The 19,613-nt window shown below is 44.1% G+C and overlaps 1 protein-coding gene across 1 annotated transcript; it reads left to right on the top strand.

The window, feature by feature from the left end:
• The first annotated feature begins 732 nt into the window (after nt 1-732).
• On the top strand, nt 733-19,182 carry LOC139379177 (family with sequence similarity 113). Its single transcript, XM_071122003.1, has 12 exons — nt 733-885; nt 1,294-1,375; nt 1,733-1,812; nt 2,379-2,459; nt 2,600-2,751; nt 16,251-16,401; nt 16,627-16,873; nt 17,095-17,160; nt 17,921-17,998; nt 18,230-18,321; nt 18,614-18,776; nt 19,043-19,182. The coding sequence occupies exons 1-12, from the start codon at nt 883-885 to the stop codon at nt 19,180-19,182; spliced, it is 1,335 nt and encodes a 444-aa protein (XP_070978104.1). The 5' UTR covers nt 733-882.
• The last annotated feature ends 431 nt before the right edge of the window (nt 19,183-19,613 follow it).

Below are 19,613 nucleotides of genomic sequence, written 5' to 3'. Positions count from 1 at the left end.
CTGTCTGATAAAGTTATTATTTTTTGGCGTGTAAACTAACAAAATACTCAATAAATAATATTTGTAGAACCTTGTAGAAATGGAGATCAAACTGCATCTAAAAAAATATCTGCATGTTTGTTTGATCAATGAGTCCAATGGCAATGATACTGTTTAGCATCTCGTTATGATCACAGTGACTTTAATTTACTACCATCTGCTGGACAAAGTTGGTCATTACGACCGATGAGCGCTCTTTACGACTTGTCATAATAAACTCGACGCCCGCTCCGCCAAGTTCAAATTTCACAAATCAAATTTCACGGCGTGAATGGTTTGCAGATAGACCGGACCCAAAGATTAGCCACATTTCGATGCAAAATTATTACAGTATTTTATCAAACCATAGAGAACTTATTGTCTAACGTGCGTCTAATGCTAATTGAAAATGCATTTATGTTGATGGCTTTCTCGCAATGCAGGTGGAATTGGACTTCTCATTCCCTGTCTTGCTAGCTGGCTACTACTGGCTAGCAATATAGGTTCAAATTGGTGTTGCAATTAATTAGCGTGCGAATGACTAGTCATATGTTCAATAAAATCAAAGACGAGGATTGTTGTGGCGAAAGAATCACGTACAAAAACTGCATATTTAACCAAACCGCTCTGGAAAATCAAGTTACCAGCAAACGGCATTATTTTTTTCGCTCCAAAAACTCAACGGGTTTGCTAACGTTACTAGCTAATTGTAGTAGCAGCAGCCAACTAATAATTGGATCATTTGGACAATAACTCGATTATTCAGATCAGGGGCGTCCTGGTTAAGACAGGTTTGACTTCAACCACCTGCCTACATTTATTAATGTTAATAGCTAAATCAAGATAATTAAAGTTCAACCAATCATGGTAAGTATGGTGACCTGGTTGATAGCTCTGGTCCAGTGCGTTAGTGTCCGTGAGGAACGAGCACGAACGCCTTGAACCAGAGCTAACCTGAGACATTATCAAGGATTTAGCATCCTTGTTAATAACAGTCTGAAATAGTTGCAATGAGTTACCAGATAGCCTTTTGGCCTGCTTAGCAATGTGTGCTAGCTTTATGTGGAATCTGCAACAATTGGACCCCATGCATTGGTGACTATTGAAGTGAGTAGGCTACTTCCCAGCAATGTCTATGAACACACCACTAACTATATAATTGCTACTCTGTCCTCTGAACCTCTGTTATACAATCAGTGCTCACACAATTTTAAATCAACGTCTGATAGGCACTCCTATAAATATTGGGAACCTAATCTGTACTTTAATGAACAGAGGGAGAACATGAAGGCTGTGAGCCAGCAGCAAGCCAGCCAGCTCTTACACAACAAGTTTGTTGTTGTCCTGGGGGACTCGAGTAAGTGAACCACTGACATACATTGTTTTGTACAGTCTTGCATATCTCCAGGCCCAAGAAGCCCTAGCCCAGGGGTATCATATCTTACCCAACGACGTCTGGATACTGCAGTTTTTTTTGTTCAACCTGTTAATTAATTGCACCCACCTAGTGTCCCAGGCCTAAATCATTGCCTGATTAGAGGGAAACAAATAAACACTAACAAACAAAGCAGTAGAACTGGCTTCCGGGGTCCAGATTTGAATTTGAGTGCTTGCCTGTGGTTATCAAATTGAATGTGCAGTGCACCCTTTGGATGACAAATTGCCAACTGAACTTGCGTTGTCAGTCAATGTCCATAATTTGTGTTCTCCACAGTTCAGCGCTCAGTGTATAAGGACATTGTGCTTCTGCTGCAAAAGGACAAATATCTCAGCTTGGCTCAGCTCAAGAGTAAGGTAAACCTTGACTCACAGATTTGGTAGGTGAAAGTGAGACATCCCATGCAACATTTCTAGAAAGAAATTTGATCTATAGATTAAGTCTGGGTGATATATTGTCTTTTAAAGTATAACGGTATCCACATACCGGTATGGATTTTTACAATACTGTCTATAAAGGTATTACCATACAGTGCTAAATAAATGAGAACTTCAGTTTTGTTGAGTATAAAAACAACATTTGATTGGAGAAAGCACATTAAAACCATTTAGAATGCATTAGTTGCCATCCTAGGGTCATGCACGACTCATAAAATAGAACTTGTATTATTCAGAAACATAAAATACTATCATAACGCCATAACTGTAAAAAAAAAATAAGAAAAACATTGATATGCTATTTTTAACATATTGTCCAACCTTACTGTAGATGCATTCTATCTCTCTATTGTAATATTTTTGCAGCTTTGCTTTCAATGTGTCCCAAAAATTTTTTTTTTAAAGATCCATGATTGATTTAATAATACCAGGACTAAAGTGGCTTCTAGCTTCTTCCCCCTCACAATCTACCCCCTCATCACCAGGGAGAGATGAGCTTCGAGCAGGACATCCTGGTGGAGGGCGGACGGCTGGGTCAAATGACCAACGGGACGGAATACCGTGAGGTGCGTCACTAGGATGAGAAGACGGTGATTCTTTAGGAAGTATACCTGCACTGGGAATGAATGGTCCTATTTGACACAATTATAACTCTGCACTCCCTGATCTCTTATGACATCGGTCTTCTCCTTTATCTCGTCCTAAGGTGCGTCAGTTCCGCTCAGACCACCACCTGGTGCGGTTCTACTTCCTGACGAGGATCTACTCGCGCTACATGCAGAGCATCCTGAGGGACTTTGAAGACGGTCTCAAACCAGACGTCGTCATCGTTAACTCCTGTCTCTGGGACGTCTCCAGGTGACCAGTCTGTTAAGGATGTCTGCAGGTTTTACACACACTTAAAAAAAAATATTAAAAAAATCCCGTCAAGCATTCATGATACCTACTAGGTCTGTTTTATAGTGTTGACATTGTTATCTTCTCAATCTGAAAAGTCCAAGAAGAAAAGGGGGTAATCAACTAAAAGGCAAGACGAGGACAGTCTGCTTATGGATAATTCCTGTTTTCCTTTCATGTCTTCAAATCCGAAATAAGTTTAAGTTGTCATATTGCTGAAAACAAAAAAGCACTCATTATACAAGTAGATAATGATGAGCAAAGATAAAGAATCGGTTCCATTTCTCATTACTGGTGATGCGGGTGGGGCTAAATCTCTAGTCCTGTATCATTGGTCAAACGCATATCCTTTCCAAACCAAGCCTTCAAAATAAGAGTTTGGTGTGTTGTGCAACAAATCTTTGTTTTAGTTGCAGATGCCAATGCTGAATAAACCAATAAGCCATTAGAGACTGAATGGTTTTATTGGTTCAGTAGGGATGTGTAATGGACTCTAGTTTTCTTATTATGGTAAAGTGTTTTCTAAAAATGTTTTTGCTGTGGCGGTTGACTTTGCATTGCCTCCTTGAGGGCTGGCTGCTACAGTCATAGCTTTAGGCTATTGCGTTCAGAAGATATTCAGACCCTTGCATTTTTCCACATTTTGTGACGTTACAGTCTTCTTTTAAAATTGATTTAATAGTTTTTTCCCCACCTGAATCTACCCCATAATGACAAAACCATTAAAAAATATATATATAAAAAAAAATGTTTATCACATTTACATAAGTATTCAGACCCTTTACTCAGTACTTTGTTGAAGCACCTTTGGCAGCGATTACAGCCTCAAGTCTTCTTGGGTATGACGCTACAAGCTTGGCACACCTGTATTTGGTGAGTTTCTCCCATTTTTCTCTTCAGATCCTCAAGCTCTGTCGGGTTGGATGGGGAGTATCGCTGCACAGCTATTTTGAAGTCTCTCCAGAGATGTTCGATCGGGTTCAATTCCGGGTTCTGGCTGGGCTGCTCAAGGACATTCAGAGACTTGTCCCGAAGCCACTCCTGTGTTGTCTGGGCTGTGTGCTTAGGGTCGTTGTCCAAAGGACAGATCTCTGTCCTTTACCCTGTTAATCTTTCCCTTGATCCTGACTAGTTTCCCAGTCCCTGCTGCTGAAAAAATCCCCACATCATGATGCTGTCACCACCATGCTTCACTTTAGGGATGGTGCCAGGTTTCATCCAGACATGACGCTTGGCATTCAGGCCAAAGAGTTCAATCTTGGTTTCATCAGACCAGAGAATCTTGTTTATCTTTTTCTGAGAGTCCTTTAGGTGCAAACTCCAAGTGGGCTGTCATGTCTTTTACTGAGGAGTGGCTTTTCTCTGGCCACTCTACCACAAAGGCCTTATTGATGGAGTGCTGCAGAGATGGGAAAATCTTTCCAGAGGGACAACCTTCTCCAGTGACCATCGGGTTCTTGGTCACCTCCCTGACCAAGGCCTTTCTCCCCCGACTGCTCAGGTTGGCCAGGTGGCCAGCTCTAGGAAGAGTCTTGATGGTTCCAAACTTCTTCCATTTAAGAATGATGGAGGCCACTGTGTTCTTGGGGACCTTCAATGCTGGTACCCTTCCCCAGATCTGTGCCTAGACACAATCCTGTCTCGGACTGCAAGAGGACAATTCCTTCGCCCTCATGACTTGGTTTTTGCTCTGACATGCACTGTGAACTGTGGGACCTTATATAGACAGGTGTGTGCCTTTACAAATCATGTCCAATCAATTGAATTAACCACAGGTGGACTCCATTAAAGTTGTAGAAACATTTCAAGGATGATCAATGGAAACAGGATGCACCTGAGCTCAATTTTTGAGTCTCATAGCAAAGGGTCTGAATACGTATGTTAATAAGCTTTATTTTATTTTATACATTTGCAAAATAAACTGCTCGCTTTGACATTATGGGGTATTATGTGTGGATTGGGGGGGGGGGGGGGGGGTGTTTAATCAATTTCAGAATAAGGCTGTAATGTAACAAAATGTAGAAAAAGTCAAGGGGTCTGAATACTTTCTGAATGCACAGTATATATTACGCTAAGGATTCTTAGCTACATGTGATCTACATAACATGCGGAAAACCTATGCCAATCTTATGCCGACTTTCTTAATTTAGGCTCAAAAGAAGTGTCCCCCTCTTACATCCAGTAGGCCACTTTATATTTCGCTGTGTTTTGTATTTTGTTGTATCTGCCTGGTTTTTGTGCTTTGGAAAGGCACGGTAGAGCCGCCCTATATAATGAAGCCAAAGCAAGTCTCAGTCATTCATAGTCTTACCTAGCCTATCAATCACAATGTCCAGAAGACTCAGACAAACCACCAGCCGCCCTGTCCGCAGGAGCCGCCGTCCCAGGGTGTCCAGTCCAGGCATTGCAGGAGCGAAGGTCGCGGGAGGCGTTAGACAGTCCGGGTAACCTACGTGCTCTAACCGTCCCCTCACAGGTTTCCCTCCCAAACCGACCCCTAGTGTAGTTAGTCTGCTTAAATAAAAGATGGTCTTTTAATTAATGCTATTATAATGTTGACCTTTTTATTGTTAGATGGCTTATGTTTGTTTTAAGTAGTAGAAATATCTAAAATGTATAATGTAGGCCTGAGTTCATGAACCATTGTAGAGGTAAATCATTATTATCAAATCAAACTATATTTGTCACTTGCGCCGAATACAGCAAGTGTAGACGTTACCGTGAAATGCTTACTTACAGGCCCTTAACCAACAGTGCAGGTCAAGGAAGAGTTAAGGAAATGTTTACCAAATAAGTTAATGTAAAAAATGAGTAACACAATAAAATAACAATAACGAGGCTAAATACAGGGGTACTGGTACCGAGTCAATGTGAGGGGGTACAGGTTAGTCAGGGTAATTTGTACATGGAGGTAGGGGTGAAGTGACTGCATAGATGATGAACAGTGAGTAGCAGCAGTGTACAAATCAAATGGGTTTGGGGTGGTGTCGTCAATGTAAATCGTCTTGTGGTTTGTGGGTAGAAGCTGTTAAGGAGCCTTTTGGTCCTAGACTTCGTGCTCCGGTACCGCTTGCCGTGCGGTAGCAGAGAAAACAGTCTATAACTTGGGTAATTGGACACTGCCTAGTACACTGCTCAAAAAAATACAGGGAACACTAAAATAACACATCCTAGATCTGAATGAAATATTCTTATTAAATACTTTTTTCTTTACATAGTTGAATGTGCTGACAACAATCACACAAATTATCAATGGAAATCAAATTTATCAACCCATGGAGGTCTGGATTTGGAGTCACACTCAAAATTAAAGTGGAAAACCACACTACAGGCTGATCCAACTTTGATGTAATGTCCTTAAAACAAGTCAAAATGAGGCCCAGTAGTGTGTGTGGCCTCCACGTGCCTGTATGACCTCCCTACAACGCCTGGGCATGCTCCTGATGAGGTGGTGGATGGTCTCCTGAGGGATCTCCTCCCAGACCTGGACTAAAGCATCCGTCAACTCCTGGACAGTCCGTGGTGCAACGTGGCGTTGGTGGATGGAGCGAGACATGATGTCCCAGATGTGCTCAATTGGATTCAGGTCTAGAGAACGGGCGGGCCAGTCCATAGCATCAATGCCTTCCTCTTGCAGGAACTGCTGACACACTCCAGCCACATGAGGTCTAGCATTGTCTTGCATTAGGAGGAACCCAGGGCCAACCGCACCAGCATATGATCTCACAAGGGGTCTGAGGATCTCATCTCGGTACCTAATGGCAGTCAGGCTACCTCTGGTGAGCACATGGAGGGCTGTGCGGCCCCCCAAAGAAATGCCACCCCACACCATGACTGACCCACCGCCAAACCGGTCATGCTGGAGGATGTTGCAGGCAGCAGAACGTTCTCCACGGCGTCTCCAAACTGTCATGTCACATGTGCTCAGTGTGAACCTGCTTTCATCTGTGAAGAGCACAGGGCGCCAGTGGCGAATTTGCCAATCTTGGTGTTCTCTGGCAAATGAAAAACGTCTTGCACGGTGTTAGGCTGTAAGCACAACCCCCACCTGTGGACGTCGGGCCCTCATACCACCCTCATGGAGTCTGTTTCTGACCGTTTGAGCAGACACATGCACATTTGTGGCCTGCTGGAGGTCATTTTGCAGGGCTCTGGCAGTGCTCCTCCTGCTCCTCCCTGCACAAAGGCGGAGGTAGTGGTCCTGCTGCTGGGTTGTTGCCCTCCTACGGCCTCCTCCACGTCTCCTGATGTACTGGCCTGTCTCCTGGTAGCGCCTCCATGCTCTGGACACTACGCTGACAGACACAGCAAACCTTCTTGCCACAGCTCGCATTGATGTGCCATCCTGGATGAGCTGCACTACCTGAGCCACTTGTGTGGGTTGTAGACACCGTCTCATGCTACCACTAGAGTGAAAGCACCGCCAGCATTCAAAAGTGACCAAAACATCAGCCAGGAAGCATAGGAACTGAGAAGTGGTCTGTGGTCCCCACCTGCAGAACCACTCCTTTTATAGGGGGTGTCTTGCTAATTGTCTATAATTTCCACCTGTTGTCTATTCCATTTGCACAACAGCATGTGAAATGTATTGTCAATCAGTGTTGCTTCCTAAGTGGACAGTTTGATTTCACAGAAGTGTGATTGACTTGGAGTTACATTGTGTTGTTCAAGTGTTCCCTTTATTTTTTTGAGCAGTGTATATAGGTCCTGGATGGCAAGAAGCTTGGCCCCAGTGATGTACTGGGCCGTACGCACCGTCCACTAGCGCCTTATGGTCAGATGCTGAGCAGTTGCCATACCAGGCGGTGATGCAACCGGTCAGGATGCTCTCGATGGTGCAGCTGTAGAACTTTTAGGATCTGGGGACCCATGCCAATTATTGAGGGGGAAAAGGTGTTGTCGTGCCCTCTTAACGACTGTCTTTGTATGTTTGGACCATGTGTGGACACCAAGGAACTTAACTCTCGACCCGCTCCACTACAGCCCTGTCGATGTGAATGGGAACGTGTTCAGCTCACCTTTTCCTGTAGTCCATGATCAACTCCTTTGTCTTGCTCACATTGAGGGAGAGGTTGTCCTGGCACCACACTGGCAGGTCTCTGACCTCCCTATAGGCTGTCTCATCGTTTTTGGTGATCAGGCATACCACTGTTGTCATCAACAAACTTAACGGTGTTGGAGTCGTTTGGCCACACAGTCGTGGGTTAACAGGGAGTACAGGAGGGGACTAAGTACACACCCCTGAGGGGCTCCAGTGTTGATGATCAGCTTGGCAGACGTGTTGTTGCCTACCCTTACCACCTGAGGGTGGCCAGTCAGGAAGGCCAGGATCCAGTTGCAGAGGGAGGTGTTTAGTCCCAGGGTCCTTAGCTTAGTGATGAGCTTTTTGGGCATGCTGAGCTGTAGTCAGTGAACAGGATTCTCATAGGTGTTCCTTTCGTCCAGGTGGGAAAAGGCCGTGTGGAGTGCAATAGAGATTGGATTGGGTCTGGGTATCCGGGAGGATGCTGTTGTGAGCCATGCCCAGCCTTTCAAAGCACTTTATGGCTACCGACGTGAGTGCTATGGTGCGGTAATCGTTTAGGCAGGTTACCTTTGCTTCCTTGGATACAGCGACAATGGTGGTCTGCTTGAAACGTAGGAATTATAGACTCGGTCAGGGAGAGGTTGTAAATGTCAGGGAAGACACTTGCCAGTTGGTCCGCGCATGCTTTGAGTACACGTCCTGGTAATCCGTCTGGCCCCGCGGCTTTGTGAATGTTGACCTGTTAAAAAGGTCTTGCTCACATTGGCTACCGAGAGCGTCATCACACAGTCGTCCAGAAATGCTGGTGCTCTCATGCATGCTTCAGTGTTGCTTACCTCGAAGCCAGCGTAAAAGGCATTCAGCTCGTCTGGTAGGCTCGCGTCACTGAGGAGCTCGCGTCTGGGTCTCCCTTTGTAGCCCGTAATAGTTTTCAAGCCCTGCAACATCCGAGGAGCATCAGTCGGTGTAGTAGGATTCAATCTTAATCCTTTATTGACGCTTTGCTTGTTCGTCTGAGGGCATAGTGGGATTGCTTACAAGTGTCCGGATTAGTGTCCCGCTCCTTGAAAGCGGCAGCTCTAGTCTTTAGCTCTGTTAGGTTCTATTTATCAGAGTAAGAACTTGACGGACACCTTGAAAGCTTAAACTAGTGATGCACCGATATGACATTTTTTTGTCCGATACCGAAACCCAATATTTTCCTTGCCCAAAAAAACAATACTGATAACCGATATTAAAAATGTTAGTGGCCTTTTAAGCATTCTAGTACAGTTAACTATTTAACAGGCACACGGACGCAGCGGTCTAAGGCACTGCATCTCGGTGCAAGAGGCGTAACTACAGTCCCTGGTTCAAATCCAAGCTGTATCACATCCGGCCGTGATTGGGAGTCCCATAGGGCGGCGCACAATTGGCCCAGCGTCGTCCGGGCCATCATTGTAAAACTGTCTTAGTTAAATGAAGGTTATACCCACACACACACACACCACACTGACCAAAAAGTTATATTGTTGGCATTTACTTTTTCTCCCCATTACCAGTAAAACCGATTTCTTTCACTTACTTGCTGTGCTGTTTTGTTCAGTCATTTCATTCTCAACCAGGATTTCTATTGAACGCCGTTTGTTTTTGCGTGTCAAAAAAGATACACGTCAAATACCACTACTATTTGACATGTTAAGTAACACTATTTGACCAATCAGGACCTGAATACAACATAATATGACATCACATAATTTAATACATTAGTTCATTTGTTATGTAGTTATTACACATTGATTACACTTTCCCTCGTATTTCATATGTTACAACGATTCATTGATACTTATGCTATGAAGCTGGTAAAGTTGTTTCGGGCACCTGCAGGGCTGGTCATTTAAAAAAAAAATGCTAGCTAGCTTATGGATGCAAACAATGTTCTTCCCCAAAAACATAGCAAAATGACAACTGTTTCAGTAGCAATAGTTAGCTAGCTAACTATATAGCTAGGTGTCATCTAAAATAACCCTAATTTATAAGACAGTTATTTGATTAATGGTGGTCGGACCCATCTATGTGAGGTTAGCCACAATAAGGATTAGCCACAATAGTGGACTTTGCGGTTAGCCTTCAAAATCAAAGTTTGGCATAATTCTATTTGTATTAATTTGCATCACTGTCAATGACACTTGGCAAAAGCCAACATCCACGACAGAGAACGGTTGATTGTCAAGGGCTTTAATGGATTTCACCTTTGAGTTGTCTCGCTGAAATTCTCTTACTCTTTCAAATCAAATCAAATTGTATTTGTCACATGCATTAACATCTGCCAACCATGTGTGAGTGTAGCGAAATGCTTGTGCTTCTAGTTCCGACAATGCAGTAATAACCAACAAGTAATCTAGCTAACAATTCCAAAACTACTACCTTATAGACACAAGTGTAAGGGGATAAAGAATATGTACATAAATATATATGAATGAGTGATGGTACAGAGCGGCATAGGCAAGATACAGTAGATGGTATTGAGTGCAGTATATACATATGAGATGAGTATGTAAACAAAGTGGCATAGTTAAAGTGGCTAGTGATACATGTATTACATAAAGATGCAGTAGATGATATAGAGTACAGTATATACATATACATATGAGATGAATAATGTAGGGTATGTAAACATTATATTAGGTAGCATTGTTTAAAGTGGCTAGTGATATATTTTACATCATTTCCCATCAATTCCCATTATTAAAGTGGCTGGAGTTGAGTCAGTGTGTTGGCAGCAGCCACTCAATGATAGTGGTGGCTGTTTAACAGTCTGATGGCCTTGAGATAGAAGCTGTTTTTCAGCCTCTCGGTCCCAGCTTTGATGCACCTGTACTGACCTCGCCTTCTGGATGATAGTGGGGTGAACAGGCAGTGGCTCGAGTGGTTGTTGTCCTTGATGATCTTTATGGCCTTCCTGTGACATCGGGTGGTGTAGGTGTCCTGGAGGGCAGGTAGTTTGCCCCCGGTGATGCGTTGTGCAGACCTCACTACCCTCTGGAGAGCCTTACGGTTGTGGGCGGAGCAGTTGCCGTACCAGGCGGTGATACAGCCCGACAGGATGCTCTCGATTGTGCATCTGTAGAAGTTTGTGAGTGCTTTTGGTGACAAGCCGAATTTCTTCAGCCTCCTGAGGTTGAAGAGGCGCTGCTGCGCCGCCTTCACGATGCTGTCTGTGTGGGTGGACCAGTTCAGTTTGTCTGTGATGTGTACGCCGAGGAACTTAAAACTTACTACCCTCTCCACCACTGTTCCATCAATGTGGATAGGGGGGTGTTCCCTCTGCTGTTTCCTGAAGTCCACAATCATCTCCTTAGTTTTGTTGACGTTGAGTGTGAGGTTATTTTCCTGACACCACACTCCGAGGGCCCTCACCTCCTCCCTGTAGGCCGTCTCGTCGTTGTTGGTAATCAAGCCTACCACTGTTGTGTCGTCCGCAAACTTGATGATTTTCAAATGACTGCTCGACTTGTTGACTGCTCTTTTCACACAGCAGTCATTGTGTGTGCTAGGTTAGGAATTCTGTGTTGCCACATTAAATTTTGCGCTACGCGTGCGTCATTGCGCCATGTACCTATGCTATATGGGTATGCTTGGTAGCTTTGACATATACCGATGTTGGCATTTTTAGCTAATATCGTCCAATTCCGATATGTTCACCCCTATATCGTGCATCCCTAGCTTAAACCAAGTTTATTCTTCCCAGAGGGTCAATACAGCTGCATCAGAAAGACACGGTTCCACCCGTGGTAGTATACATACCCCAATTTGGGTGAATTTGAGTCTCCTCCTTATCGCTAAACATTGCATATTTATTGCTTGGCAGGAAACTAAGTGATACGGGCAATAAACGGTTCCCTTAACGTGACCTGACCTTGACCCCGTTATCCAAGGCTCTCTCCTCTTATCAGTACTTCCACATGTGACCATTTTCCCTGCACTCAGCCCATTCCAAGCTTAATTGCTCCCACCATAACCCTTCCTCCACCATAACCCTTCCTCCTACAGAACCAATAACTCCAGATAACCATTAAGACCCTCGGCTATGGCACCCCTCATGTCTCTATTATAACTAATGATTAATAATGTTTAAAGCTCGGAAATCCAAACCCATCAGCTCGATGCAGATGTTGCCTGTAATCCATGGGTTCTGGTTGGGATATGTACGTACGATCACTGTGGGGACGACGTCGTCAATGCACTTATTGATGAAGCCGGTGACTGAGGTGGTATTTATAACAGTTAAAACGGCCAAGAAGTAGCCAATTCTAATGGAGGCCTATTAATTTTCTAGAGTACAGACACAATTAAAACATGGACAGATTAAATTGTTTCTGTAGGGCCTATAAGCAAACAATAAATAAATGGGCACATTTGAAAACGGGCGTAGAGCCACTTGGACCATGAGATCAAATCTTTCCCCAAAATTGCTTTTCTGGCCATCTCTTCCCATTTTCAACTCCCCATTTGCAGATTTTTCTTAACTGAATTACACATGTTAATGCCACTGAATAGTGGCTACAAAGCACAATAAGGCCGACATCAAACGCTATAACGGCTACTCAGCGAAAGCAAACGCAGGACATAAGTGGAAATAAAAGGCATAAATCAAAGGATTGGTTACACTAATCAAGGGAGCGAAGAAACTTGACTGAACAAATGGAGAAATCAGGAAGTAGGCCTAGACTACAAAGGAAAACTCCACGTTTTTAAAGGGAGCTGAGGCCACGCCTGGCCTTATTCAGCACAGCTTAATGGACAGCGCTTCTCCTACAGCTCCACTCTTTGTCACTCGTACGCGGAGCTCTGTGGTGATGAAATGGACAACTCCTCTGTTCAGTTGGCAATAGATTCTGTATATCCCCTTTAGGGGAATTTTTGACAGGTTATAGGCGTTGTCCTTTTTTGCCTCAGTGGATTAACGTGAACTTTTTCTGACAAGAAAGTTGACGCAATTGAGTGGCTGCAAGGGGAAGGTATTTGGCCCACTAACCGAAATGGAATAGAATGCTTAAAACCTTGATATTATATCTATGGCTTAAAACACACAACCACCTTTAAGGTCATACACTTGTAGCCTAAGCTTGCCAAATCATGGTCCTTTGCTTTCACAACAAACGCTCAACTCTTATTTTGAAAGCTAGGTTGGACAGGATATGCATATGGTAAATGAGATGGGACTACAGATATAGCCCCACCCACATAACAAGTGATGAGAAAAATAACCAATTCCTTATTTTCTCATATTATTTAGAAAAATAGTGCTTTTACATTTTTGGCAGTTTTTAGGCTAGTTCCAACTAAAAGCAACTTGTTTTTTGATATTATGGATTTAAAAACATGAAAATGTGAACAAATGTATCGTACTTGGAAATATAATCAAATTTTGAATTATGTGGAAAAGCATTTAGCATCTGACAATTTTGGGCATAAAAATGGCCTAATGTTTTTCTTGTTTGGACCGATGACATAAGCACATTTTCACCGTTACTACATTTTGTTTAATTATTGGAGTGGCTCGCAACGCGAGTGAAGTGGATACGTAGATAGATACCTTTTCATTTCGCCTGTAAGAACAAGTTCTCCAGTCTGACTAGTCTTCGCTGTCACTGCCATAGAGGAATAACGGAGCACAGTGACAGTCATGCTTGCGCCTTAACATCAATGAAAACCGCAAGTTTCTAGCCCAAACCCCATTCTACCGCGAATTGGCGCATATGTTATATAATTTTATAAACCATGTCGCGGGCCGTTTTTTAAATTACTCATGGTCTGTGAGGTTTTTGGTTTGATAACACACGACCATGTTTAGTCATGTTGCCTGGCTTGCTGGCAAAAGAAAAAGGGATAGTTGGCCAACTCATAGTAGTGCCTTAAAAGTAGGAAGCGTATGCCTAATCAATGTAATTCTAAGCTAAATCTGAATCCAAAATCCATATTTTTCTGGTGTTTCTTATTCTATTTGGTGCCTAACTTCAGGGAGCAGTGTGTGTGTGAGAGAGAAAATGGATGTGTGTGTGTGTGAGAGAGGGAGAGTGTGTAGGCTGTGTGTAAAGTTGTCTGAAGAGTAGGCTAAAGATGTGGGGTCCCCCGCCTTCCTTAATGAAAAGGCAGATCAAGGGCTTCCCGGGTGGCGCAGTGGTTAAGGGCGCTGTACTGCAGCGCCAGCTGTGCCACCAGAGACTCTGGGTTCGCGCCCAGGCTCTGTCGTAACCGGCCGCGACCGGGAGGTCCGTGGGGCGACGCACAATTTGGCCTAGCATCGTCCGGGTTAGGGAGGGGTTGGCCGGGAGTTGTAGCGATGAGACAAGATAGTAGCTACTAAACAATTGGATACCACAAAATTGGGGAGAAAACGGGGTAAAAAAAAAAAGGCATCATTATGCGTTTATATTCTTTACTACATTCCTCCTGCCCACATGCAGGCCTTTGGATATGAGCAAATCATCTATTTTCTGCAATAGCCTTTTCTATTATACAGTAAAAAGTTCAGTGTTTCCCCTATATTAATTTAGCAGCGGCATACCACTGCTGCAAAATAAACCCTTTTTCGGGACCCTGTCTTTCAAAGATAATTCGTAAAAATCCAAATAAATTCACTGTAAAGGGTTTAAACACTTTTTCCCATGCTTCAATGAACCATAAACAATTAATAAACATGCACCTGTGGAACGGTCGTCAAGACACTAACAGCTTACAGACGGTAGGCAATTAAGGTCAGTTATGAAAACTTAGGACACTAAAGAGGCCTTTCTACTGACTCTTAAAAGCACCAAAAGAAATATACCCAGGGTCCCTGCTCATCTGCGTGAATGTTCCTTAGGCATGCTGCAAGGAGGCATGCGGACGGGGCAATAAATTGCCATGTCCGTACTGTGAGACGCCTAAGACAGCTCTACAGGGAGACAGAACGGACAGCTAATCGTCCTGGCAGTGGCAGATCACGTGTAACAACACCTGCACAAGATCGGTACATCTGAACATCACACCTGCGAGACAGGTACAGGATGGAAACAACAACTGCCCGAGTTACACCAGGAACGCACAATCCCTCCATCAGTGCTCAGACTGTCCGCATTAGGCTGAACTGAGGACAGGACTGGCAAAAAGTGCTCATCGCTGACGAGTCGCAATTTTGTCTCACCAGGGGTGATGGTTGGATTTGCGTTTATCGTCGAAGGAATGAGCGTTACACCGAGGCCTGTACTCTGGAGCGGGATCAATTTGGAGGTGGAGGGTCCGTCATGGTCTGGGGTGGTGTGTCAGAGCATCATCGGACTGAGCTTGTTGTTATTGCAGGCAATGTCAACGCTGTGTGTTACAGGGAAAACATCCTCCTCCCTCATGTGGTACCCTTCCTGCATGCTCATCCTGCCATGACCCTCCAGCATGACAATGCCACCAGCCATACTGCTCGTTCCGTGCATGATTTCCTGCAGAGAGGAATGTCAGTGTTCTGCCATGGCCAGCTAAGAGCCCGGATCTCAATCCCATTGAGCACGTCTGGGACCTTTTGGATTGGAGGGTGAGGGCTAGGGCCATTCCCCACAAATGTCAGTACTTGCAGGTGCCTTGATGGAAGAGTGGGGTAACAGCTCACAGTAAGAAATGGCCAATCTGGTGCAGTCCATGAGGAGGAGATGCACTGCAGTACTTAATGCAGCTCGTAGCCACACCAGATAATGACTGTTACTTTTGATTTTGACCCCCACTTTGTTCAGGGACACATTATTAAATTTCTGTTAGTCACATGTCTGTGGAACTTGTTCAGTTTATGACTTAGTTGTTGAATCTTATGTTCATACAAATATTTAAACATGTTAAGTTTGCTGACAATAAACGCAGTTGACAGTGAGGATGTTTCTTTTTTTGCTGAGTTTGTGTGTGCGTGTCTTTATTTATTTTTATGAGTCACTCTGATGGCAGAACAACATAGCAAAATGTATAGAATTGCAGGAAATTAGCTTTAAAACAGCAACATTTTCTCTGCGGCCAAGTGGGCCTATATAATCTACAGTCAGAAACCACTCTATTGTCCACAACCACTACTACGCTCCGCCACTCCCCCATGTCAACTTTGCTGCTGATGAAAAATATCCTAGGGGAACACTGAACTGTGAAGTTAAATTCAATTTGTTGTATTGTGTAGAGGTGTAACTATCAGGGACAGGTTTTTGTGCAGAATGTATCCAAAACGGGAACATGCGTTCTGGGGGGGGGGACAGGGCTAACCCCTTGGACATCCCGATACTACTCTGTATTGCGATCTTGAGCAAAATGATGGTATTGTGACAACTTCATCCTGAAAATACACATTTTCTTGCATTATGCAATTTTTGTGTGTGCACATTTAAACAACATTGAACTTTTTTAGGGCCCTCACCAGTTTATCCCTGGTCTTGTCACCCAGGTATAACCCTAAATGGCACGATGAGTACCAGGAGAACCTTCATAAGCTCTTTGACAAGATGAACTCCATCCTGCCTCCTGAATGTCTGGTCATGTGGAACATGACCATGCCCCTGGGGAAGAGGATCGTAGGGGGCTTCTTCGTTCCTGAGGTAGATGGATGACGAGGCCAGATTGTGTTCAATAAGCGCGGATTTGGAACCATCTTGATTTACTACCCAAACTTGAATGCTTATTTTTGGCTTTCCGCTTTAAGAACGTTTGCTCCTATTTAATGTGACCCAGTAATTTCTCAATTATAGTAAATTATGTACAGTGCACAACAATAATGGCTAAAGAACTATTATAGCTTCCCCTTTTTAATTTCTCCCAACCAGATAGAGCACAGGGGCGCAACGCTGTGCTACGACGTGATCCAGGCCAACTTCTACAGCAGCAAAATGGCCGACGCCTACGGCCTTGACGTCCTGGACCTTCACTTCCAGTTCCGCTTCTCGCTTGAGCACCGCATGAAGGATGGGGTCCACTGGAACTCTCTGGCCCACCGACGCATTACCACCTTACTGCTGCAACATGCTGCAGAGGCCTGGGGAGTGGTGCTGCACTGTCCTGCCACTACGATTGGTTAGTACACACACACACACACTGGAACTCTCTAGCTCACTGATGCATCACATCCTTACTGCTGCTGCACAGGTCTGGGGGTTTGTGCTACACTGTCCTCTCACCACTGTTAGTTAGTAGAACACCACACACATACAGTATAAGAAATATACATACACACATCACCTGTCTGTTTTTGAATTTGACTGTCAGTTGAAAGACTGGTATTCTTCTCCCTGTAGAGCACATTGATCATTCAGAGCAGCAGCAGCTCAAAGCCTACACAAAAACCATGACCAAGAACACAGGTAAGTGGTGGCTTCCTCCTCACTGTATTGGTCAGTACAGTTTTACCATGCCAGGTTATCGTGACGTTATAAGAATATTTTGAAGAGTAAAAACTAGAGTACTAATGGGGAATTGTAAATAGGAGTTGGGTTTCAGTTCAACATCTGTTTAGAATCTGTGGAATGTCACTCTTGAACTCAGAGCTACGTGTGCTACGGTCTGTACATTGAGTCTGGAGCAGGATACTTATTTGGCCATTGGCCCAGTTGTACTGCAAAGACTTCTGATTGAAGATTTTTGTTCTGTGGACAAAAACTGAGGACAGGGGAGACTGAACATCTACCTCCCAGCATAACATCTATGATTTGTCCCTCTCAAATAAACCTATTTTTCTCCCCCTGATTTGCTTTGGAGTTGATGTTATTCCCTCATTGCTACACACCTGGCACTACCCACCAAAGCCTCATTTCAGGAGACCAGACCCCAGGATGATGAACCCAGGTCACTGCAGTGGTAAAGTGATTGACTTGACTACTGTGGAGTTTAACCTACATCTTCACCTAATGCCACTTTAAAAAGGCTGCTGTCATTCACACCCACTTGACTTGCCTCCTTCACACCTGTCCCTCTTTGAACAGCACCTGAGTAACCAAAAGTCCCACAACTGCGTAATGATTCATGACCACAGGTTATGGGAGGGTTTGGATCCTAAGGAATCTTTCGGTGAGTGGAGACAAATGTATGTATAATGTGTACTGACCCTGCGATGTAATTCACCAGTTGCCTGGGCAACGGAGAGGTTTGGACACTATGACGGATACGAGCCTCAGGCAAACTATTTCACTCCCAATTCAGCAGGTATGAATCAGATATTTGTATAATGACAACTTCATAATACAGCTCTTGTGAAACCTTTCTGGGAAGAACAATTCTGTATTCTTTAATTCAACTCACTCAACTGCAACATCCGTCTCTCCTCGTGTCCTGTATCTCTAAAGGTGGCAGCCTGCATTTGGCTCTGTCCTTCAGATCTATGGAAGGATAGCTTACGTACATTAAACTGAACAACATTTTTATTTTCTTTTTTAGCTCTAGGATGGCATCCTGCTGAGTACTCGGGCCATGAACCCTACAGGCCTCTGGAAGGGAAATACAATGACTGCGGAGAACAGTTCTACGAGGTAAGGGACAAACACCATTGAGGGTTTTAAAGGGACACTTCACCACTATTTCCCGTTTTCTCATGTAGATACTAGTATGTTGCTTGAAATTATGACCCCTTTAAAAGTGGTGAGGTTGAAATTGCACTTAACTCCACCGTTTTAGCTTGGCCTTTAATCTGTGATTTGATTGCATTTATTTTTATTGTGAGGTGTTGCGATTCTAAATGCACTTTTAAATTGTCAAGTCACAATTTAACAATGTCCAACACATTTGAAAATTAATAGATACAATTTGACTTGATTCTATGAGGACGAGCTCCCCGACCACCCCAAGTTCGGCGCTGGCTACTTCGGCTTCGAGGAGAACCAAGCCAACAGACGGCCGACTGCCCCAGTGCATCACAGACACACGGCGGTCTACAGACATCACCCAGTCAGACACTCACTGAACAACAGGATGGTCCGGAACAGTAGTAAGTTGAAACGCGTGCACACAGTAGTTTAATCATGGGACCTCTGACACTGGCCGTAGTAGGCAAGACAGATTTTGGACACAGCCATGAAGTGTAATTCTTTGTACCTATCCCTCTAGATTCCATTGTGTGAAGTCTCTCCTCCCTTGCTTGATGCAAAATGGATTTACAAGTAGAGCCTCTGTTCTGTAGCCAAGAATTGTATCAATCCTGGGGTGATTGGGCTTTAAATTACTGTTTAGCACTCTCCCTTTTCTCTCTTCCAGCTGGACACTCCAGGCCGGTGCAGCATAATGAGGCCTACCACCCCAGACCCTACGTCCCTCGCCGTCCTGAGAACAAGTATGTGATGAGGAAGAAACAACCCAGGAAGCACTACGCCCCATACACATGCCAGAGATACTGACTGGAAAGCTCTTATACAGGCCATGTAGCTCTTTGCTGTGGACTGTGCAAACTAGGACAGAGCTTTTCCTGGTTGGGTTAGGGGGGAAAACTCCTGGCCCTAAGGAGGGAGTGGCACAGTGGGTCGGGAGTTTTTCCTGGACCATGTATATAGGTGTTCAAACTCATGGTACTTGCTCGTGTATGGGCAGTGCTTAAAGTTATTTCATAATTCTGTCATTTGCTCATGCCTCACAACTACATTCCTAGAGGGCTGTGTTGTCTTCTGCTCAAGTTTTTTTTTTTTTTACTATTTTGAGGCTGTGACATTCTGCCAGTCTATATCTTAGTATTTTCTTGCCCTGGTGGGGGTATGTTTAGGCATACTGGAAACATTTTACAATAAAATTACACTGATTTAATATTGTGTCTCCTTGTGTTTTAGTCCAGGTC

This window comes from Oncorhynchus clarkii, chromosome 21, assembly GCF_045791955.1.
Source record: "Oncorhynchus clarkii lewisi isolate Uvic-CL-2024 chromosome 21, UVic_Ocla_1.0, whole genome shotgun sequence".
Classification (NCBI taxonomy): domain Eukaryota; kingdom Metazoa; phylum Chordata; class Actinopteri; order Salmoniformes; family Salmonidae; genus Oncorhynchus; species Oncorhynchus clarkii.
Note: the sequence above shows the minus strand (reverse complement) of the source record. Positions and strands in the feature narration are given on the sequence as shown.

Coding starts and splice junctions, on each gene's coding strand:
- LOC139379177 (XM_071122003.1), top strand. Junction 1,376..1,732: donor TGTTGTCCTGGGGGACTCGA/GTAAGTGAACCA, acceptor TGTTCTCCACAG/TTCAGCGCTCAGTGTATAAG. Junction 1,813..2,378: donor TGGCTCAGCTCAAGAGTAAG/GTAAACCTTGAC, acceptor CCTCATCACCAG/GGAGAGATGAGCTTCGAGCA.